This window comes from Podarcis cretensis, assembly GCF_951804945.1.
Source record: "Podarcis cretensis genome assembly, chromosome: 12".
Lineage (NCBI taxonomy): Eukaryota > Metazoa > Chordata > Lepidosauria > Squamata > Lacertidae > Podarcis > Podarcis cretensis.
Window position 1 is genome coordinate 3054605 of NC_137181.1, and position 23251 is coordinate 3077855.

At 50.4% G+C, this 23251-nt stretch overlaps 1 protein-coding gene across 1 annotated transcript in view; it reads right to left on the bottom strand.

Moving 5' to 3' along the window:
* Positions 1-23251, bottom strand: part of PTPN23 (protein tyrosine phosphatase non-receptor type 23) — a 55425-nt gene that overhangs the window by 6200 nt on the left and 25974 nt on the right. The window contains exons 10-22 of the mRNA XM_079996343.1: positions 21678-21734; positions 20940-20998; positions 19057-19136; positions 16924-17038; positions 16228-16293; positions 15646-15791; positions 12544-12870; positions 10595-10749; positions 8262-8413; positions 7123-7302; positions 3281-5576; positions 2266-2450; positions 295-399 (exon numbers count right to left, since the gene is read on the bottom strand). Of these exons, the coding sequence (XP_079852469.1) occupies positions 295-399; positions 2266-2450; positions 3281-5576; positions 7123-7302; positions 8262-8413; positions 10595-10749; positions 12544-12870; positions 15646-15791; positions 16228-16293; positions 16924-17038; positions 19057-19136; positions 20940-20998; positions 21678-21734 (3923 nt within the window). The remainder of the gene's footprint in view (positions 1-294; positions 400-2265; positions 2451-3280; positions 5577-7122; positions 7303-8261; positions 8414-10594; positions 10750-12543; positions 12871-15645; positions 15792-16227; positions 16294-16923; positions 17039-19056; positions 19137-20939; positions 20999-21677; positions 21735-23251) is intronic.

A 23251-nucleotide genomic window follows, 5' to 3' on the forward strand; every position in this document is an offset into this window, starting at 1 on the left:
AGCAGAAGACGACACCATTAGCTAAAGTGGTGCTTCAGGTTAAGAACAGTTTCAGGTTAAGTACAGACCTCCAGAACGAATTAAGTACTTAACCTGAAGTACCACTGTACTGCTTTTTAAGGCACTCCGGTTCCAATTATCAGGTGCCAGGGCACAGGCAACAGTACAGAGCCGCTGGCAACGAAGCCATCGTGGCAGAGGGGCCCCACAGCTGCCACTTTTGGGATCGGCGGGTTATTGGTCTGACGCACTGCAAGGCTCTGAGTCTGCTTTCCAAGTCTGGCTGTTACTCACCTGCAATGGACGACGATGGGGGTGTGCAGCGGCCGCTGGTGGAGGTAATGGCTGTGCACCTCCTGAATGAAGCGAAGCAGGTCCCCTTTGCTGTCCGGGAGGCCACTGAAGGAAGGAAGGAAGGAAGGAAGGAAGGAGAGAGAGAGAGAGAGAGAGAGAGAATATGAAGCAAGCATCTTTGCAAAAAGGATTTTTCTGCCGCTTGCCAGCTCCTCCGCCACCTTCCCGGATGATCCCTGTTCCTCTAGTTCAGTCTTTCCTAAACTTGGGTCCCTGGCTGTCATTTGCAGGAGCCAGCCAGCAGTAAATCATGCCTTGCAAGTTGGAGTTAACGTCTTATTAGCAAAAACAGGACCTGCACAGGAGCACCAGGCCTAATGAGTACAGTGGTGTCTCGCAAGACGAAAAGAATCCGTTCCGCGATTCTCTTCGTCTAGCGGTTTCTTCGTCTTGCAAAGCAAGCCCATTGACGGCTTAGCGGATTAGCGCTATTAGCGGCTTAGTGGCTTTTAGCGGCTTAGCGGATAAGCGGCTTAGAAAAGGGGGGGGAAAGGGGGGGGGGAACCGCAGGAACTCGCAAGACATTTTCGTCTTGCGAAGCAAGCCCATAGGAAATTCGTTTTGCGAAGCACCTCCAAAACGGAAAACCCTTTCGTCTAGCGAGTTTTCCGTCTTGCGAGGCGTTCGTCTTGCGGGACACCACTGTAAATGGAAAGCTGAAACAATCCCTTCCAAGAATGATTGGATATGTAAAATGAGTGAATATGTACCGTTTGCAAAACTAACAGCAGACGTAAGATTACAGGTCAAACCAAAAATTAAAACTAGAGTGGCAATGCTTCAAAGAACACATGGAAAAACACTGTTCAAAAAAGAATATGTTGATATGCATAGATTAAGGTTGTAGAGTATATGAGAGGGAGATATTTGGAATTGGATATAAGAGGTGTACCATCTAAGGAATGCAATGCTAATATTTAATATAACACATAAAGAAATCGAGACACAGTGGAGGGGAGTCACGGGTAGGGTGTCATTTATGTACTGTCGAATATTTCTGTATATTTTTGATTTACATCTGTTTATTTGTTTATTGTAGGTTTTCTGTTCCTTTTTTCCTTTGTATTCTTTTGTATTATCTAATAAAAAGAAAAAAGAAAAGTCCACCTCCGGTAGGTCTGGCCCCCATGAAGCAATTGGAGAGACAGAAAATCCCCACCACAACATAGCTGCCAAAATCTCCTGCTCTCCAGGGCTGTTCCCAAGCAATCTGAGACTATGCCAGTGCACCTGGCCTTTGCTTCTCCCACCTTATGCCTCCCCTGGGAGACAAGCAGAGAAGGGGAGCTTGTCACAGCAGAAGTGGGAGACACCCGTGACTCTCCACCAGCCCGACTCATTTCTGCCTCTCTCTTCCCACCCTCCTGCTTCAGCTTCGGCCTCCAATTCTGGACTTCTCTCTCTCACAGACTCTCCCCGCTCACTATGCCCTGTTACATCTGAAGGCAGCCCTGTTTAGGGAAGCTTTTAATGTTTGATGTATTTTAATATTCTTTTGGAAGCCGCCCAGAGTGGCTGGGGAAGCCCTGCCAGATGGGCGGGGTATAAATAATAAATTATTATTATTATTATTATTATTATTATTATTATTATTATTATTACCCCTTCAGCTTTTGGCACGGACCACTCATGGTCGTCCCGCCACCACTCCCTAGGCTCTGAGCCTCCCCAGCTGGTTCCTCCCACCATCCCCCTGTGTCCAACCAGTCCGTGACATTGTTGGACTACAACTCCCATCATCCCTGGCCCTGCTAGCTAGGGATGATGGGAGTCGTAGTCCAACAACAGCTGGCGACCCAAGTTTGAGAAGCACAGCTCTGGCTGGGCCAGGCAAGCGAGGCACAGCCAGGCCCACCCCTCAGCCTCAGCCTCTCCCCAGCGCCCTCCTCGCGTGGGACAAAATTCACATACAGCTCTGGCCAGGAGGAGAACTGGAGGTGGATAACGGTGCGCTTCAAGCTCTGGTCTCGGAACTGCAGCGTGATCATGCGTTCCACGTGCGTCGGGGTGGCTTTCACGCTGGTGAGGACCAGGGTGAGGAGGCCGTGGACCATGGGCTGGCCCCGCTCCGTGGGGAAGTAGCGGACAACCTTTTGCTGCAGGAGAGAAAGAGAAACGGGGGGATGTCAGGAGGAGAAAAGGAGGACCAAGACAGAGGACCTCCAGTGCCACCATTTTGGCTTTGCCCCCTCCCCATGGTTAGAAGGCAGCAGGGGAGGGGAAAGCCCCCCCCCCAACACACTGCAAGCCTGAGATCCTGGGGAGCTGCTGTCAGTTAGAGACTTCGGCTTCCCAAACTTTTTGTTTCTTGGTTCTATGAACTAGTCTGCCTGCCCTCCGCTATGTAAAGCATCGTTCAGAATAGCGGTTTTGCCCGACCCCGCTAAGGAAGGTAACACAACACAATTCAAAACGGTAAAAATTAATTGCACGTCTATTCAAAATCCAATTAAAACTATTTCAAAAAACCTGAATGAACTTGATCCTGGGATAGCAGCTGTTCCAAGGTCATTTACGGGGGGGGGGGGTAATCTCCCCAGCAGCCGTGCTCTAGGATCCTGCTGTTGGGGTTATGGTGAAGCCACATCTCTTTTATTTATTAAATTTGTATACCACCCTACACCTGTAGATCTCAAGGCGGCTCACAACCTAAAACTACAACGTTCAATGTTCGATGAATCACAGTTAAGCAAAAGCCAAAACGTCTCGAATTCTTCCAGCTGTGCGCACCTCAAGGTCAACTGTGGTTAATTTACATCAGGCACCAGGTATTAATATAGGCACTCCCATTCTTTTTTGACTTCACTTTTTGTTTTTTGTCTTATTATGTCTGTCAATTCGGCTAATTCCATCATCATCATCATCATCATCATCATCAAAGTACACTCCACTTGTGACAAATCCTTGTTCCCCCCTTCCTCCTTACTTTCTCGATCTCCTGCTCAGAAACCAGCATGACAACGACGGACACTTTCTGCTCGTAGATCATGAGCCAGAAGTCAGAGGCCGTGCCCACCAGGGGGGCCTGCGTGGCGATGATGGTGGGGCAGTAGGAGGAGAGGTCTTCGATGCGGCTGGCGTTGATGTAGTCGTCCTTGCCCGACTGCAGGACGATGCGGTTCTTGTCGTAGGGCATGATGTCTTGGTGGCGGTTCTTCATGGAGTAGCAGCGGGCAATGGCGATGGACAGCTGGCGGGCGTCTTTCTCCTGGGCGTCCTGCAGCTCCTTCCAGACGCCGTCCAGCTCGCTGGCGCTCCCCGAGGAAGGGGCCGGCTTCTCCAGGCCGCCCACCACGTCCTGGAAGCGCTCCAGCTCCGACAGGAGCCGCCGGATGTGTTCGGGCTTCTCGTAGGGGTCCTTCTCGATCAGCTGCACGGCTTTCGGCTTCAGCCCGTCCTTGGCGTCGGCCTTGGTGGGCTGCAGGAGGGGCTGCCCCACCGAGGCCTTGGCGCCCCCATGCTGGCTCTCGGGGCTGGAGGACAGGAGGTCGTCGGTGGACGAGTTCTGACGGGGGAAGCGGGAGGCGTCGGAGGGGCCCTGCGCCAATGGGGCAGCCCCGCTGGGCGCCAGGGAGGAGGGGGGCAGCTGCGGGAGAGGCCCCGAGGGGGGCAGGAGAGAGGGAGCCGGAAGAGTCAGGGAAGGCTGCGGCGAAGGCGCCGGCGAGGGCAAAGCAGCGCCCGGCACCACTGCCGCGCCTGGCAACTGCGCCAGGGCAGGGCTGGGTGCGGGAGGGACGTGGTGAGGGAGGGCCTGGCTGACGGGCTGGGGCTGCCCTCCCAGGGGCATAGAGGCACCTGGAGGGATCTGGGGGGTCCCAGGGCCCAGGGGCGCCGGGCCGGCGCCAAAGGCGACCTGGGCTGGCGATCCAGCAGGCAAGGGCTGGATGGAAGCGAGCGACGGGCGAAGGGGCAGCTGCTGCTGTTGCTGCTGCTGCCCGGGCCCCATCATGCCCATGGAAATGTTGGGGCTGTGCGACACGGCCGTGGGGTAGGTCAAGGAGTGGGGAGGCAGGGTGTGGCCCCGAGGCAGCTTGTCGTGGGGCGGCCCAAGCTGGTAGTGTTGGGCTCCCAGTTGGACGGGGTGGCCCTGTCCGAGGACGGCTTGCGGGGCGCAGACCTGAGCCGGAAAGGGGTGCTGGAAGGGTGGCTGCTGCTGGGGCATTTGGGCCTGAGCCAGGAATTGGGGTGTGTACTGCTGAGGGGGTGGGCCGAGGGGCTGGGGGCGGACCTGCCGGTCCATCGGGGGCTGGAGGGGCCCATGGGGAGAGAAGGCCTGTGGAGGTTGAGCAGAGGAATAAGGCGGCAGGACCTGCTGCATGAAAGGGGGCCCGCAAGGCTGCGGGTAGGGGAACTGAGTGTTGGGGGTCCCTTGAGGTCCTGCGAAGCCAGCCTGGGCAGGAGGAGGAGGAGGCCCTGTCCACTGGGGGAGCGGTCCAGCCATGCCCCTGGGGGCCGCGCAGCTCGAGATAGGGGCTTGGATGCTGTCGACGGTGGTGGTGGCCGGCCGGACCCCCGGGGGGAAGCTGCCGACGCCGTACTGGTGTGGGGAGGGAGCGGGGGGCCTAACTGCCAAAGGGGTGGAGTGGCTGGTCGGGAAGGCCCCGCTGTTGGGGGCCAGCTGCCCCATACCGTAAACCATGCCCCCTGGGGGAGCGGAGATGGGCATGGGGAGGTGCTGCGGAGAGGTGTGCTGAGGTGGCAGAGCGTAGGCGGGCTGTACAGCTGGGCCCCGCAGGACGCTGGCACTGGGTGGGTAGGCGGCTGAGGAGGGGGCGGAGCTCATCGGTGGCGGGGCTGCCTGGGGGGCAGAAGGTGGCATCTGGTGGGAGGCCGGCGGGTAAGGGGTTTGTGCGGAGCTGGCCGGGACTCTGGGTGGCGGGTAGTGCCTGTGGGGGGCACCTCGGGCCGCAATCTGGCCCGGGCCAAAGGGAAGCCTGGCCTGGCCCGGCTGGGGGGCAGAGAAAGCTTCCTGGCCAGGGGCCGCTCGCAGGCCGGCGTGGGGGAAGGCGGGGTCCAGACCCAGGGCGGCCAAGACGTCTGGCGGCAGCTGTGCCAGGTGAGCCCCCAGGACTTCAGGGGGCAGGCTGCGGAGCTCCTCCGGGAGGTCCGCCAGGGAGAGGGAGCCGAGGGGCAGGGGGTCGGGCAGCTCAAGGTCGGAGGTCTTCTTCTGGAGCGCCGGCTTGGGGGTGGTGGGCCTGGCAGGAGGCCTCTTCTTCAGTTCCCTGCCAAGGCAAGGCCACAGAGAAGCCGCGTGAGATGGGCACCCACTCCCAGCACCCCCTTGCCCCCAGAGGGTCCCCGTACAGGGACTACTGTAATTCGCTCTACCCGGGGCTGCCCTTGAAGCTGTCCCAGAAACTCCAGCGGGTGCAGAATGCTGCAGAGAGGGTCCTCAGGGGGTCCTTGCCATGGGAGCATATTCACCCAGTGCTTTTCCAGTTGCACTGGCTCCCGATGGAGTACAGGGTCAGATTCAAGGTGCTGGTCTTGACCTTTAAAGCCCTTTGTGGCTTAGGGCCCTCGTATTTATGGGACCGCCTCTCCTGGTGTGCCCCGCAGAGGACCTTAAGGTCCATGAATAACCATAGTTTAGAGGTCCCAGGCCCTAAGGAAGTCAGACTATTCTCCACCAGGGCCAGGGCCTTCTCAGTGATGGCTCCAACCTGGTGGAATGCTCTGTCCTATGAGACTAGGGCCCTTCAGGATTTAACCACCTTCCGTCCGGCCTGTAAGACAGAGCTATTCCGCCTGGACTTTAATTTGAATTCAGCCTGATCTTTTATTTCCCTTCTCTTCCCTCCCCCTCCTCTTTTATGAAGATCACCCTCTCCGAGACCCCACAGCTAATTCTCCCCTGGCCTCCTCACTGGCCCAAGTAGGACCAATTCAGCCAGCTAGCCCTGGGGATTATCTGTTTGACTTTTGAATTTTATTGTTATTCATGTTTTTATACTGTATTTTATGCTGCTTTTATAATTAAGTGTTTTAAAGTGTTTTAAATTTGTTGTTAGCTGCCCTGAGCCCCGTTTTTTAACCGGGAAGGGAGGGGCATAAATAAAAAAAATTATTATTATTATTATTAAAACCCCAGGTGTCTGTATATATTTTTTAAAAACCTGCTGTTCTGATCATCACCTAAACCAGCCTTTCTCAATCTGGTGTCCCTGGATAGTGTTAGAATACAATTCCTATCTAGTTTGGAACTCCCTGCCACAGGAGGCAGCGATGGCCACCAAGCTGGATGGCTTTAAAGGAAGGAGGGACAAATTCACAGAGGAGAAGGCCAACAATGGCTACTAGCCAGGATGTCTCCGTTCTGCCTCCACAGTTGGAGGAAGTGATGCTTCTGAATACGGTGGTGCCCCGCAAGACGAACGCTTCGCAAGACGGAAAACCCGCTAGACGAAAGGGTTTTCCGTTTTGGAGGCGCTTCGCAAAACGAATTTCCCTATGGGCTTGCTTCGCAAGACGAAAATGTCTTGCGAGTTCCTGCGGGGTTTTTTCCCTTTTCCCCCACTTTTCCTAAGCCCTAAGCCGCTTATCAGCTGATCCGCTAAAAGCCGCTAAACCGCTAATAGCGCTAATCCGCTAAGCTGTCAATGGGCTTGCTTCGCAAGATGAAAAAACCGCTATACGAAGAGCCTCACGGAATGGATTAATATCGTCTTGCGAGGCAACACTGTACCAGTTTTAGGACGGAAAAGCAGAGCAGAAACCTGTACTCTCGTAGACACCCACCCACTTGCACCCGGAGCCAAGCCACCTTACCTCTCCAGGAGCTGCTGCCTGGCCACCTCGGCTCCCTTGCAGGCAGTCCGGGATTTCTCCAGCAGTTTGGCGACTTTGCTCTCCAAGTCGGCGTAGAAATCCTTCCCTTCCTGGGACTTCTTCATCAGGTCCTCATATGCCTCATAGGAAGCCACCAGTGTCTGCAAAGAGGTGTTCCACCTGGGGGGACGGCAGGAAAGAAGGGTCAGGATTAGGAAGAGGGGTGTTTGCAGGACCACCCAGAAAGCGCGCAGAGCCAGGAGAGGCATTCACACATGCCTGGGCACAAGGGCTGAGCTGTACCCACCCGGGAAGAATGGCAGATGAAGGTGATGGACTATATGGAACTGGCGGAAATGACTGGCAGAATCCGAGACCAGGGAGAAGAGTCGGTGGAGGAAGATCGGAGGAAATTTAAAGACTATTTACAGAAACACTGTAAAATTAATATCTGTTAGAAGGATGCTGGAATAATATTATATGATTTTAGCAGGAAGGATATAAAGGATTTGGGAATAACTGACTGTTAATTGGTGAAAGGAGGAAAAGTAAAGCTACATTATATTAAGACAATTTACAATTTTAAAAGAGGGAAAGGATTTGCTGAAATAGATAATAGACCTAGAATACAAAAAAGGGAGGTGTGAGGTGGTCAAGGAAATAAGCTAATGAAGGAATGGTAATGAGATCTGATGCATTTTCTTTTTTGCGTTTTTGTTTCTGTTTAATGGGTTTTATTTCTCTGTTGTTGTTTTTCTCCTCTTTTTTATATTGTGGTGTGTTGTTTTGTTTTTGTTTAATGTGGTATGTTTATTTTTTCTTTCTGTAATTGTTGAAACTTTAATAAATATTATCTAAAAAAAAAAAAAAACAAGGGCTGAGCTGTACCAATCGACAAGTGTACACCCCTTTGCGCGTGTGCGCACACGCACACACACACACACACACACTTCTCAAGACAGGAACCCAAGCACTTTGCAGTTTAATCCACCGTTCTCGTTGCACCTCCCTGCTGGCATCTAGCTGGCAGAACATCAAACTTTTGCCAGGCTGCCAAGCCTCCCACCAACCACTCCTCAGGTTTTGGACACCAGAAATCCAAAAACTGCTTCTCTCTCCCCCCCCCACCCGCCACTCACTTGTGTTCCACCTCTGCCAGGACCTTGCGCACGGCCGCATACTTGACGTTGGCGTCTGTCAGGGCTTTGAGGATGTTCTCCTGGGCGGTCAAGTTCTGTTCCAGGTAGACCTTGATCTGGTCGTACTTCTTCAGCTGCTCCTCGAAGAGTTTCTGGAGAGAGACGGTGGAGAAGTCAAGGCAAAGCTACGATAGGCTGGGGAGGAAGGAGAAGGGGATTCTGGGAATTGGTTGAGGCCGGGAGAGGAGGCCGGTGGGGTGCTTGAAATGCACACCAGAGCATCTTTTAGGCCTTTGGGTTATCGGAGGTGCGGAGAAAGGGTCACAGCTCAGTGGAAGAGGGTCTGCCTGGCTAGCAGGTGGTCCTGGGTTCAAGCCCAAAGGGCAACTCCAGGTAAGGCTGGGAGAAAACCCTGCCTCAATTCCTAGAGTGCCTGGAGGGTTCCTAGAGAAATTCAACACCCTACAGTGGTGCCCCGCAAGACGAACGCCTCGCAAGACGGAAAATCCGCTAGACGAAAGGGTTTTCCGTTTATCGAGGCACTTCGCAAGACGAATTTCCTATGGGCTTGCTTCGCAAAACGAAAATGTCTTGCGAGTTCCTGCAGGTTCTTCCCCCCCCCCCTTTTCTAAGCCGCTTATCAGCTGATCCGCTAAGCCGCTTATCAGCTGATCCGCTAAGCCGCTAATAGCGCTAATCCGCTAATGGGCTTGCTTCACAAGACGAAAAAACCGCAAGACGAAGAGACTCGCGGAACGGATTCTTTTCGTCTTGCGAGGCGCCACTGTATTCTGCTTGGACTTTCATTCTGATGTGTGCAGAAAAGAAAAACAAGCCCCCAAACGTTGCCTTAGCTGCCTCCCCATGTGTTCTCTCTACTGAGGCAAGAGAGAGAAGTGCCAGGCTTTGTATAAACTGGAGACGGATCTGTAAGAAAGACAGGGAAGAGGGAATTCGGAGACAGGCCTGTGCCTTCACCAGAAAGGTTGCTCCTGCTGCATTTCACTACTCTGAACATAACAGAGCCTGCCGGATCAGGCCAGCGGCCCACCAGATGTCTTTTCTAGTAAACCTGCAAGTAGCATCTGAGCACCAGAGCCCTCTCGCCCCTCCAGCGGATTCCAGCAAGGAACGCTCTGTCTCCTGAGACCAGGGCCCTGCAGGAGCTGATTTCTTTCCGCAGGGCCTGTAAGACAGAGTTGTTCTGCCTGGCCTTTTGGCTTGGAATCAACTTGATCCCCTCTTTCCTTTCTTCTTCTGTGATGGAACTCCTATTTGGGGACTTCCCTGGCTTTTTTCTGGCCCATGTAGGACCAGTCTGGATAGTTGGCCTTGGTGAAGATTTGACGTTTTCATCCCCAAAGTTTTTGACTTGAGTTTCTACTGAAATGAGGCTGCATTTTAATGTTGTATTTTAATCTTGTTTTTATACATGGTGTTAGCCACCCTGAGCCCGGTCTTGGCTGGGGAGGGCGGGGTATAAATAATAATAATAATAATAATAATAATAATAATAATTATTATTATTATTATTATTATTATTATTATTATTATTACCATTGCTTTTCTTGGGAGAAAAGCAATGACAAACCTAGACAGCACCTTAAAAAGTAGAGACATCACCTTGCCAACAAAGGTCCGTATAGTAAAAGCTCTGGTTTTCCCAGTAGTGATGTATGGAAGTGAAAGCTGGACCATAAAGAAGGCTGACTGCCGAAGAATTGATGCTTTTGAATTCTGGTGCTGGAGGAGACTCTTGAGAGTCCCATGGACTGCAAGAAGAACAAACCTATCCATTCTTCAGGAAACCAGCCCTGAGTGCTCACTGGAAGGACAGATCGTGAAGCTGAGGCTCTAAGACTTTGGCCACCTCATGAGAAGAGAAGACTCCCTGGAAAAGATCCTGATGTTGGGAAAGATGGAGGGCACAAGGAGAAGGAAACGACAGAGGACGAGATGGCTGGACAGTGTTCTCGAAGCCACCAGCATGAATTTGACCAAACTGCGGGAGGCAGTGGAAGACAGGAGTGCCTGGTGTGCTCTGGTCCAGGGGGTCACAAAGAGTCGGACACAACTAAACAACAACATGACGACCATGGAGGCAAAGAACAACTGACAACAGCCAACACCCCTTTCCTTTTGTGATTTTGACTAATCCTCTTTGAACGTCATGCAGTTCGTGGCCACAACTACATAACTTGCCCGTCTATTTTCTGGGGGGCTCTTATATTCTTATGATTCTCTTTCCCATCAGCTTCAGGAGGAACTGGGTAGCAATGGTGGTGCAGAACGGCTGACTGGACACCCTGCCTCCCTCCCTCCCAGCCGCCCACCTTCATCTCAGACCGGTCTGTTGTCACCAGCGAGGTGGTGATGTCATCCTTCTGGATCATCTCGCGCAGCTGCTGCTCCAGGGATACCCGCTGGTCCTTCATCTCCTGCACTTTGGCCAGGATCCTCTTCAAGGTCTGCATTGCCTGCTGGTCGTCTACGGAGGAAAGAGGCAGACAGGGGCTGATGGGATTTGTAGTCCAAAAGACATCTCTAGGGCAACAGGTTGGCAAAGACCGCTTTTATTTTTGTTTTTTTTAAGGTGCAGGATTTCAATTACTGCTCCAGGATTAATTCTGCCATCTATCTAGATCACACAAAATGGACATGTTCCCATACTCTGGTCTGCATTTTTAAAAACAGGCATTGAATAATTCCTTCTACCCAAAGGGTGGCCCCAGAGTCCAATGGCCTACAACCGATGAGCTGGGACCCACAATTGGGTGACAACCTGATCTCAGGTGTGTGACAACAGCAGCACTATCATCAGGGTAAAGAGAGAGATAAAAACTTTAAGAAGCAGGTTCCCCCAAATGTATGTTTGGGTTGCAGGAGGATCCTGGATTTGAAATGGCTGAAGGAAACTGCTCTAGAAATCAGTCTCTGCAGATCCTGAAACATCACCCCAAGCTGCCATGAAGCTCACAGCTTGGCCCTGTAGACCTGAAAGAGCATCTCAACCCCCATCGTTCAGCTCGGAAACTGAGGTCCAGCTCCACAGGTCTTCTGGAAGTTCCCTCCCTGCGAGAAGTGAGGTTACAGGGAGCCAGGAAGAGGGCCTTCTCGGTGGTGGCACCCGCCCTGTGGAACGCCCTCCCATCAGATGTCAAGGAGATAAACAACTATCTGACATTTAGAAGACATCTGAAGCCCTGTATTGCGAGTTTTTGAATGCCTGATGTTTTTGAATGCCTGATGGCAGCAAATCAAATCAAATCAAATCAAATCTTATTATTATTATTATAAGGGTGGTTATGAGGATAAGATGGAGAATCGTGCACACCACCTTGAACTTCTTGGAGGGTCATATATGTATGTAATATACAGGACATATATGTAATAATGGTCTTTATATAGGAAGCCAGCGTGGTGTAGTGGTTAAGAGCGGTAGTCACGTAATCTGGGGAACTGGGTTCGCGTCTCCGCTCCTCCACCTGCAGCTGCTGGGTGACCTTGGGCCAGTCACACTTCTCTGAAGTCTCTCAGCCCCACTCACCCCACAGAGTGTTTGTTGTGGGGGAGGAAGAGAAAGGAGATTGTTAGCCGCTTTGAGACTCCTGAAGGGGAGTGAAAGGCGGGATATCAAATCCAAACTCTTCTTCTTCTAAAGGTAAAGGCAAAGGACCCCAGGATGGTTAAGTCCAGTCAAAGGTGATTCTGGGGTTGCAGCACTCATCTCGCTTTCAGGCCAAGGGAGCCGGCATTTGTCCACAGACAGCTTTCCGGCTCATGTAGCCAGCAGGACTAAACCACTTCCAGCACAACAGAACAGTGTGACGGAAACCAGAGCACATGGAAACGCCGTTTACCCTCCCGCCACATTGGTACTTATTTATCTACTTGCACCGGCATGCTTTCGAACTGCTAGGTTGGCAGGAGCAGGGGCCGAGCAATGGGAGCTCACCCCATAACGGGGATTCGAACCGCCGACCTTCCGATCGGCGATCCCAAGAGTCTCAGTGGTTTAGACCACAGCGCCACCCGCATCCCTGGTCTTTACATAGCTCTGCTTAGCAGGGGAGGGGAATGCAGCAGGGGCTTCCCCCATATTTCAGAGAATGTATAATCACACAATTGTAGAGTCGAGACCCCAAAGGGCCATCCAGACCGACCCCCTGCAGTGCAGGAACCGCAGCTATAGAATCCATGATTCGCGGCGCCCGTGGTCTCGACCGGCAGGAAGCTGTAACAGAGCAGAGACGGCGGCAACTGCCTTCCTTGTCCTTCTCACCTTCTGTCAGGCTGGGGGTGGGCAAGGCGGCCCTCACTTGCTCCAGGGGGCCGCTGAGCAGCCGCAGGTTGCTGATGTGCAGGTTCATGGCCTTGTGGAGCTCCGTGTTGGTGAAGCTGGCCTTCTCATGCACCTCCATATACTTGGCCCACTCCTTGGCTACGTCCGCCAGCCCGGAGGAGGGCGGGGTGGGAGGGGAGCCCTGCTGCGAGGGCAGTTTCCCCCCCAGCGCCTCCTTCAGCTTCTGTTCCTGGGCCTCGTCCTCATCCAGAAGGTCCTTGATCTCCTTCAGAGACGCTTCGACGTCCGTGAAAACGCCAGAGAGCACTGGAGGGGAGCAGAGGGAGAGATTTTGAGACGTCACAACATTGGCGGGGCTGCCCATCCGCCCAAATCCCTTCCGCCTTTGCAAGTCTCCCCACGCTCCAAACTTTTAGGCCCCTGATCTCGGAGGCCTAAAGGGGGAACAGGACCTTTTCCAAGTCTCCCAATGCTTCCTTTTATATATATATAATTTGTACAGTGGTGCCTCGCAAGACGAAATTAATTCGTTCCGCGAGTTGCTTCGTCTTGCGATTTTTTCGTCTTGCGGAGCACGGATTCCCCGGGTATTAACGGCTTTAAGAAAAAGGAAGCAAACCCGCAAGACGTTTTCGTCTTGCGAAGCAAGCCCATAGGGAAATTCGTCTTGCGAAGCAACTCAAGAAACGAAAAACCCTTTCGTCTTGCGCGTTTTTCGTCTAGCAAGGCATTCGTCTTGCAGGGCACCACTGTATTAAGAATTTCAGCATAACCATTTATCAAAGACATATCATTCTCATTTCGCACCCCCCTATTCTCCCCTCCCCCCTCCCCAAGAAAAGGCCACCCTCCCACCCCGCCCTGGACTGCCCTCAGCTCCTCTCTCTGTTTTTTCAGTATATGTTATTCTCTGCATATTGACAAAAGAACTGCGGCAAGGGAAAGTGATGGACTATGTGGAACTGGCGAAACTGACGCACAAACTCCGTGATAAGGGCCACTGTGACTTTAAAGGAGAATGGGAACCTTTTACCAAGTCCTTAAAGAAACAACAAAATGAACTGGGCTCCTTGGCAGCTATTGAATAAACAAAAACAAATTTATTATTGGTGATATATAGACAGGTAATTTAAGGATCCCAATGTTTCCTTCTTAAGCCTACAAGACAGGGGACTTAAAGGAGAAGAGACTTGCAGGAGAACAGAAGAACAGTCTATTGGATCAGGCCATTGGACCATCTAGTCCACCATCCTGTTCTCCCAGGGGCCAACATGATGCCTGTGGGAAACCAGCAAGCAGTATTCGAACACAGGAGCCCTCTCCCCTCCTGCTGTTTCCAGGAACTGGCTTTTGGAGGCATTGCTATCGGAGCAGAGCATAACTGGCATTTAATAAAAAATATATGACACACAAAAAAGAAGGAAGCTCAGGAGCTGTCTTTAAAGCCTTTGCAAAGGCCTCTTTGAAATAGCTCGCTCCTGCCTGTGAGCTGCTTCAAAGGGCGCTTTTGCGCACAGCTGTGATCGCTGCTCAGTGGAATAGGTAAAGGTATAGGGACCCCTGACCATTAGGTCCAGTTGTGGCTGACTCTGGGGTTGCAGCGCTCATCTTGCTTTATTGGCTGAGGGAGCCGGCGTACAGCTTCTGGGTCATGTGGCCAGCATGACTAAGCCACTTCTGGCGATCCAGAGCAGCGCACAGAAACGCCATTTACCTTCCCGCCGGAGCGGTACCTATTTATCTACTTGCACTTTGAGGTGCTTTCGAACTGCTAGGTTGGCAGGAGCAGGGACCGAGCAATGGGAGCTCACCCCGCCTCGGGGATTCGAACCACCGACCTTCTGATCGGCAAGTCCTAGGCTCTGTGGTTTAACCCACAGAGCCACCTGCAGTGGAACAGCAAGAATTAAATCCTGCTGCCTTGGCTGTGCAATCTTGCAAACCAGGATTAAAATCCTCTACTCCACCCATCAGCTGACCGCCAAAGACATCAGCTGATGGGCATGGTTTGGGGGAAATGGTCTTACAGGCCAAGACTGGCCCAGAGGCTGCAGGTTCCCCAGTTATGGACCACTGGTTTGAAATTCACGGCATGCAATGCCTTAAGAGAGAATATTATGAAAATGATTTATAGGTGGTATATGACCCCAGTCAAGCTTGCAAAAATTTATCATTTGCCCGATAATAAATGTTGGAAATGTAAAGAGACTGAAGGTACATTCTTTCACCTTTGGTGGACGTGCCCAAGGATTAAGGCTTTCTGGGAAATGATATATAATGAATTGAAAAAGGTACTTAAGTACACTTTCTTGAAGAAACCAGAGGCCTTTCTCCTGGGCATGGTCGGCCAATTGGTGCCAAAGAAGGATAGAACCTTCTTTATGTATGCAACAACAGCAGCAAGAATATTGATTGCAAAATATTGGAAGACACAAGATCTACCCACTCTGGAAGAATGGCAGATGAAGATGATTGACTATATGGGACTGGCAGAAATGACTGGCAGAATTCGAGACCAGGGGAAAGAGTCGGCGGAAGAGGACTGGAGGAAATTCAAAGATTATTTGCAGAAATATTGTAAAATTAACGAATGTTAGAAAGTTGTTGGACAGAAATCAAGTGGTTTCCAGCTGTAATGTAAAAGTGGAGTAATAAGTTAAAATAAGATATAATAAGTTACAATAAGGATTTGCTGAATTAAGTTTTGAACTGGAATACAAAAGGGGGAGGTGAGAGGAGGTCCGAGAAACAAGGTAGAAATAAGTATTGGAAATTATATGTGTTTTGTTTTTGTTTTTTAATTGTGTAATTTTGTATTTTTGTTTTTTGTATTAAATTGGAAACTCTAATAAACATTTATTAAAAACAAACAAACAGAGGCTGCAGGTTCCCAACCCCAGTGTATAACATTGTTGTACTACGTGTTCCAACACAAAAGCTTACAGTCAATTACTATATAAGTTTAAACAAGCAGCTAGTCCCTCAGCAACTCCATCACAAGTTCTCCACCCCTGGTAAAAACCTGAGCGGTCTCTTCCTTGCACGCACATACACACCTCATCCCCAGTCCCATAAACTTACCCTGCATGGACTGAACAAGGTTTTTCACAGTCTCTGGGCGCACGCTGAGCGCTGCGCATTTCTCCATCAAGACGGGCGGGATGTGGTTGTACATGTCCAGGTTGTCGACCGTCTCGGGGTCCAGCTGCAATGAGTCCATGAATTGTCTACAAAGAAAGAAGAGTGACAGGAGGGGTCACAGGGCAGAGCTTGGATGATCCCATCCCTAGGCGGAGCCTCAAAAGGACTGGAAATCAACAGGCAGGCACAGGTGGGTTTGCCCCCTCCTGGCTGGCAGGTGAGCCCTGGACCTGGTCTGCCTTGTCTCTGGAGGGTGAAAAGGGAAGCAAATGCTAACAGCTGCACCTTTAGCAGTGGGGCTCTAGGATGGAAGGCTGTTTCTACATACACTATAACACAGGCACCCCCAAACTCGGCCCTCCAGATGTTTTGGGACTACAACGCCCATCATCCCTAGCTAACGTGATCAGTGGTCAGGGATGATGGGAACTGTAGTCCCAAAACATCTGGAGGACCGAATTTGGGGATGCTTCCCCCGTCCCAACGTCAGGGTCCCAGATCCCGCGAGCCTTAAATACGTACTCCAGGACTTCATTTTTGGCGTCAATCTTGGCCATCACTTCTCTCAGCAGCTTGGCCTTCTCTTCGCTGCAAGGGAAACACAGAGGCTTATTCTATACAGCAATAACTCCGCGAACGTCCACCTTGTCTAGCGTCCATTCCGGTGAACGTCCATGGTAAACCCAGAAGTACCAGAACGGGTTATTTCCGGGTTTGCCGCTCGCGCATGCGCAGAAGCGCAAACCGCTCCATGCACAGAGATGCAGTGCTTTGCCCTGCGTCCATTTTGGCTAGAGGTCCACAAGCTGCGTGTATTCCATCAGCTTAAGTTGCCATTCACTCATTTTCCATTTTTGGGCTAACAAAACACGGGCCACAGTAGTGGCATACATAGATAGCCTTTTTTTTGACACCTGGAGATTTCCGTCTGAATTATCCCCAACAAAAAGGAATCTGGTGGGTTTTTTTGGAAAGTACTTTTAAACATTTTTTCCAATTCATTTTAAATTATTTCACAATGCTATTTTACCCTTTAACGGGTCCAATAATAAATTCTTCTTCTTCTTCGTATAAATAATAAATTCTTCTCCTTCTTCTCCTTGCCTTGTTATCAAGCCTCCCATCTCGACCCTTTAATCCCCACCTGTTTTCCTGCAGCCCCCCCCCCATGGACCTGGCAGGCAAAACAGTCTCCCAGAATGCAAAGCAGCTGCTCACCTGTAGAGCGAGGAGGCCTCATGAGCAGCCATTGGAACCAGCTTGGCAAAAATGTCAGGGCCTGTGACAGCCGGGTCTGTGGGGTTGACTGGAAGGGCTTTCACCAGAGGTGCACCTGCAGATGAAGTAATGTTGGGTTAATAAAGAATTTGAGGACAGAGAGTTGATTCCTAAAAAAAGGGAAAGGTAAAGGACCCCTGGATGGTTAAGTCCAGTCAAAGGCGACTATGGGGTTGTGGCGCTCATCTCGCTTTCAGGCCAAGGGAGCCAGCATTTGTCTGCAAACAGTTTTCTGGGTCATGTGGCCAGCAGGACTAAACCGCTTCTGGCGCACCAGAACACCGTGACGGAAACCAGAGCGCACGGAAATGCCGTTTATCTTCCCACCGGAGTGGTATCTATTTATCTACTTGCACTGGTATGCTTTGGAACTGCTAGGTTGGCAGGAGCTGGGACAGAGCAACAGCTCACCCCGTCGCGAGGATTTGAACTGCTGACCTTCTGATTGGCAAGCCCAAGAGGCTCAGTGGTTTAGACCACAGCGCCACCTGCATCCCTAGAGGTGATACCTAGGCTACACCGGACCCATGGAGTGCTGATAATCTTGTAGCTTCTGTAAATGTTTTGAGTTTACCCAGTCCTGCATGCTTATTTGGCTTTTATTATTACGACTACATTTATATCCCACCCTTCCTCACTTTTGTGGGTAGCGATTTAACAAGTTGTAAAGAAATTTGAACAGCCCTCAACAAAAGACAAGGTAAGACAGCAGCCAATCCCTGCCACAAAAGCCCAGCCCATCAAGATGCAGCAAAACCTTCCCCAATATCACTGCGTCAGCAGGAAACATCTGACGAAAGACCCCCCCCCCCGATAGCCTCTGCTCAAAGCCTGGGAGAATAGGAAAGTTTTTGATCGTCATCAAAAGGCAGCCAAAAGTGATGCCGATCAACTTTCAAAACTATCCGCTGCACATTTATGCTTTGGGTAGCCCTATGCTACATCCGATATGATGGATGTTGCGGAAAAATGCATGATGGGAGTTGTAGTTCAAAACATCTGGAGGGCGCCTGGTTGGGGAAGGATGGGCTCCTTCTGCCCTACCCAAGACCAGCAGGCAGAGAAGGCGATAGGGATTGCTCCAAAGCTGGGATAGCTCAGCTGGTAGAGCGTGAGAGTCTTAATCTCAGGGTTGTGGGTTTGAGTCACACGTCGGGGAAGATATTCCTGCACTGCAGCCGGGTGGGACTGTTAGAATTCCTGCTCCGTGACTGCAGTCATGGGATTGTTGTCTTTCACATGACGGTGTATGTTTTGACTCCACAGAGTGGGAAGTGACGGAGACAGGATGTTTGTGTTCCTGTGTTCCGTGAAGTGGGACTATTGTCCTTTGTTCTTTTTCTCTTTGCTGTCTGATGCTAGAGAGAGAGGGAGCCATGTTGCAGGGCTCTGTGCGTGTTTATATGTAAATAAAGTAAAAAGGTAAAGGTAAAGGTACCCCTGCCCGTACGGGCCAGTCTTGACAGACTCTGGGGTTGTGCGCCCATCTCACTTAAGAGGCCAGGGGCCAGCGCTGTCCGGAGACACTTCCGGGTCACGTGGCCAGCGTGACAAAGCTGCATCTGGCGAGCCAGAGCCGCACACGGAAACGCCGTTTACCTTCCCGCTGGTAAGTGGTCCCTGTTTATCTACTTGCACCCGGAGGTGCTTTCGAACTGCTAGGTTGGCAGGCGCTGGGACCGAGCAGCGGGAGCGCACCCCGCCGCAGGGATTCGAACCGCCGACCTTTCGATCGGCAAGTCCTAGGCGCTGAGGCTTTAACCCACAGCGCCACCTGCGTCCCCCGTAAATAAAGTAGATTAGCCCAAATGCTGAGTTGCTGGGGTTCTGTCACACAAGCTGCAAAGACTCTGCGGATCCCTAAGTGTGCCGGCGTCGTTTGGCATCGGTCGCTGTGATGTTCGAGCTGAAGAAAGCTTGCGAAGCTCCCAAACGACTGACCAGGAGGGAGAGAACATGCCAGTCGGGCATGTGTCTCTGCCAGGGTCCTACTCGAGTGTAGGCCGAACTCCTGACCACTGGGGGCCCCATCCAACTTTACAATTCTGTGAAAGCAGAGTGTCTTGACTTTACCTTTCACCGACTGCAAGGTATCCAGAGCAGGGACAGCCTCGTGGTAGATGAAGTCGTTGTCCTTTTTGGCAGAGTTGTACCTGCAAAGCGACAACAGGCTTGAAGGGCATTGCTGCTGGGGGGGGGGGGGGGTTCTTTGGGGAAAGATGCCCAGGAAGAAGTATCACATATTATTGCTCCAAGTACAGTTCCAAGAAAGCAACCAATATCAAAGGGTTTTCAAAGGGTGTTATGTTTAGGGATGCCCCACACCCAAACTCAGAGGAACTACAGACAGTCGGATTTTTTTTGGGGGGAGGGGCCCTCCAGAAATGTGGGGAATACTAAGTCAAATCCAAACTTGGAAAGATGGAAGGAGGCGGGGGGGGGGCGCGGGGCGGTGTGTGTTCTGGTCAGTAACTCCTTACTTCCCAAGCCCAAAGTGAAAACTTGCAAATCTGTGTGCATTTCTTTCTTTTTCAATTGAAACTTTCCCAACATAGAATACAATAAAAAACAGATGAATCTGAACAAAAATGGAAAAAGTAAATAAAGAAAAAAAGAGGAAGAAAATAATGCAAAGCTCTCTATCAGGGGGAGATCTTAATTAACCTTTTTCTCGCATAAAAAGGGGGTGGACCCTCAAAGCTCTCAACTGTGGGCGTCTCGTTCTTTTCCCATGCGTGTATTTCTTGAATTCATTACTCTATGTAGAGTAACTTAGGAATCCAAACGCATGGTCCACAAATGACAACATTTTGGAGGTCCCAGGTCGCAAGGTGGTTCGATTGGTCTCAACTAGGGCCAGGGCCTTTTCAATACTGGCCCCAACTTGGTGGAACGCTCTGTCCCAAGAGACTAGGGCCCTGCGGGATTTGACGTCTTTCCGCAGGGCCTGCAAGACAGAGCTGTTCCGCTTGGCCTTTGGTTTGGACTCGGTCTGACCCTTATGTTTCCCTCCCCTTACGGTTTTGATCCATGGGCTACTTTTAAAATGAGGCTGAATTTTAAATTGCATTTTAACCTGTATTTTAAATTGGTCCCCCCCCCCCATTATGTTTTTACTGTAATTTTACTAGTGTTAGCTGCCCTGAGCCCAGCTCTGGCCAGGGAGGGCGTGGTATAAATACAATTTATTATTATTGTTGTTGTTGTTAGTTTTTTTAAAAAAAGGTTTTCTAGTCCTCATGGTTTCACAGAATCACAAAAATACGGAGGGAATGCCTGGAAGAACAGAACTGAGCAAAGCAAAGGTCTATGGGTGAGACCATCAGACCCGTCAACATCTGACTTCTGATTGACAGTGGGTCTCCCAATTTCCGGACAGGAGTGCGCTCCCCCCCCTGCACCAGGCAGGTTCTCTTGGTGCAGAGCTGAGATTAGGGAAGGGAACTGGTGTGACTGTCGGAAATCAAGCCTTTATCAGGAGAAACTGGCAACTCTCCCAGGCACCCGGCATGATTCCCTGTTGACCTCCCTGGCTGCATTCCCCAGCAAGATCCAGGCGAGGTCTCGATAGGCGATCCTTCTCAGCGTGAGAAGAACACACTCCTCTTTCCTGCCCCCTGGCAGGGGAAAGAGACAGACAGAAACGTATTTACATGCCTTTATTTCTGTCTTTGCAGCATTACAAAAAACATGACTGCTCTCTTCAAACTCCAGCAGTCTAGAGACAAACACTTCCTGGACAGGAATAAACGGAAGAGCTCATATTACACTCTGAGCTAATTCCGGTGCTTCGCACTGTGAATTGACTGTCCCTCTGCTTCCCACGGGCAATCCCAACATTCCCATCATGTTTACTTTTCAAGCTAGCACTTTGCAGCTGCATTGCATCCATATCGTAACAGTGACAGGGACCCAGGCCTAGGCATGCAAAGAGTTAACGGGTAGCAGCGACTCACTTTCCTCCAATGACATCCATGGTGAACCTCAGGGCTTCCTGCACTGTCTCAGGCTGACCCTGAAAGGGGAAACGTCAGGTTCAAAACATATCCATAATAAGCAGGTGGTCCGCAGGCAGAGATGGCGGGAGGCAGGATAAAGGTACACCAACAATTCCCAAAGTAGGCAGTAGCAGCCACTGGGGGGATTCTCTAGGTAAAGGTAAAGGGACCCCTGACCATTAGGTCCAGTCGTGGACGACTCTGGGGTTGCGGCGCTCATCTCGCTTTACTGGCCGAGGGAGCCGGCGTACAGCTTCCGGGTCATGTGGCCAGCATGACTAAGCCGCTTCTGGTGAACCAGAGCAGTGCACGGAAACGCCGTTTACCTTCCCGCCAGAGTGGTACCTATTTATCTACTTGCACTATGAAGTGCTTTCGAACTGCTAGGTTGGCAGGAGCAGGGACCGAGCAACGGGAGCTCACCCCATTGCGGGGATTCGAACCGCTGATCGGCAAGTCCTAGGCTCTGTGGTTTAACCCACAGCGCCACCTGTGTCCCTTGGGGGATTCTCTAGGGGGAAGCTAAGAGGCAAGGGGGTCAGCGGGGAGGGGACGCAGCCATCAACAGCCCTCTCCTCCATCAATTGGTCCAATCCTCTTTTAAAACCATCCAAGTTGGGGGCCATCATTGCCTCCACAGTTTACTAAATAACTTTTCAAGCCACTTTCGGGAAGGGGGTAGGAAGAAAGGTGTACCTTGGCCAGTTTGATGGCTTCATTGAGCTTGTCCAGAGCACTCTGGAAGTAGATGACCTGCAAAGGGGGCAGAGATTCAGACAACCAAAGTCCACTGTCAAACTGGCTATGCTTTCTATTAAAAGTAAGAAAAGTGAGCCTTTCTCTCACACACGTTATAAGAATTTTAAGGTCTCAAACATAGAAGAAATATGTTTGGTGCCAAATTGGTGCCAAAGAAGGGTAGAACTTTCTTTATGTATGCAATAACAGCAGCAAGAATACTCATCGCAAAGTACTGGAAGACACAAAATCTACCCACCCGGGAAGAATGGCAGTTGAAGTTGATGGACTACATGGAATTGGCGGAAATGACTGGCAGAATCCGAGACCAGGGAGAAGAGTCGGTGGAAGAAGATTGGAATAAATTTAAAGATTATCTACAGAAATATTGTAAAATTAAGGAATGTTAGAAAGATGTTGGAATGAAGTTACATGGCTTTAGCAGAAATGCTATAAAGAATTAAGTACAATAGATTGTAAATGGATTAAAGGACAAAATAATGTTAGAATGTGTTAAGATAAATGATAGGACAGAAAATTGAGGAAGATGGAAAGGATTTGCTGAAACAATTAATCGAAGTGGAATACAAAAAAGGGAGGTGTGAGGAGGTCGCTGAAACAAGTAAATGAAAGTTAACAACATTGAAAGTATTGGATGTGTTTTCTTAATTGTTTTTGTTTTGTTTCTGTTGTGTATATGTAGTATTTTTGTTTTTGTATTGTATTGTATTGTATTGTTATGTTTAATTCTCTTTCTTTTCTTTTTGTAACTTGAAATTTTAATAAATATTATTTAAAAAAACAAACAAACATAGAAGAAATATTCATAAATGCACGCATATCTAAATATATGAACTGAATGTATGAAATAGTATGGGAGAGCCATCCCAAAGCCATTTTGATTCTCCCAATGACCTCAAATAGTCCACTGTGGTAAGGGAGGCAAATGGGGAATCCCTTCCCACTGCCTTTTTGCTTGCAAATCCTGTCAATAATAATAATAATAATAATAATAATAATAATAATAATAATATATTATTTGTACCCTGCCCATCTGGCTGGGCTTCCCCAGCCACTCTGGGCGGCTTCCACAAAGACCAAGAGTACACTAATAAGGACATATCTGTGTATGAATAGGCTAGACTGCCCAGGTAATGCAACCAGTGACCATTATCAGGTATCCTGGAAGACAGGATTTCTGCTAAAGACCGCCTCCCTTCTGTGATGCATGTATGATGTTTCAGGGGGGTGGTCTTGGGCTACAGGGTGGGCAATTTCAAAGGTCTATATAGGGGCTTGTGCACCACTGTTCAGGGTTCCTCCTCCCTCCTGCGTGTGGTGAGTGGGGACCCTGTTGCAACAGTTCGTTGAATAAAGATCAGGCTTACTAGCCGCTTTGCTTCTCAATATACTCAGGTTGGCCCCTGTTACTTTCTTCTACCAATAGGGAACCCACTTAAGGACTATATATGGGCTCTGGAATACCCCATAAGGCAGTCTTTCTTATAACACACACAAATTCCCTGCAGATA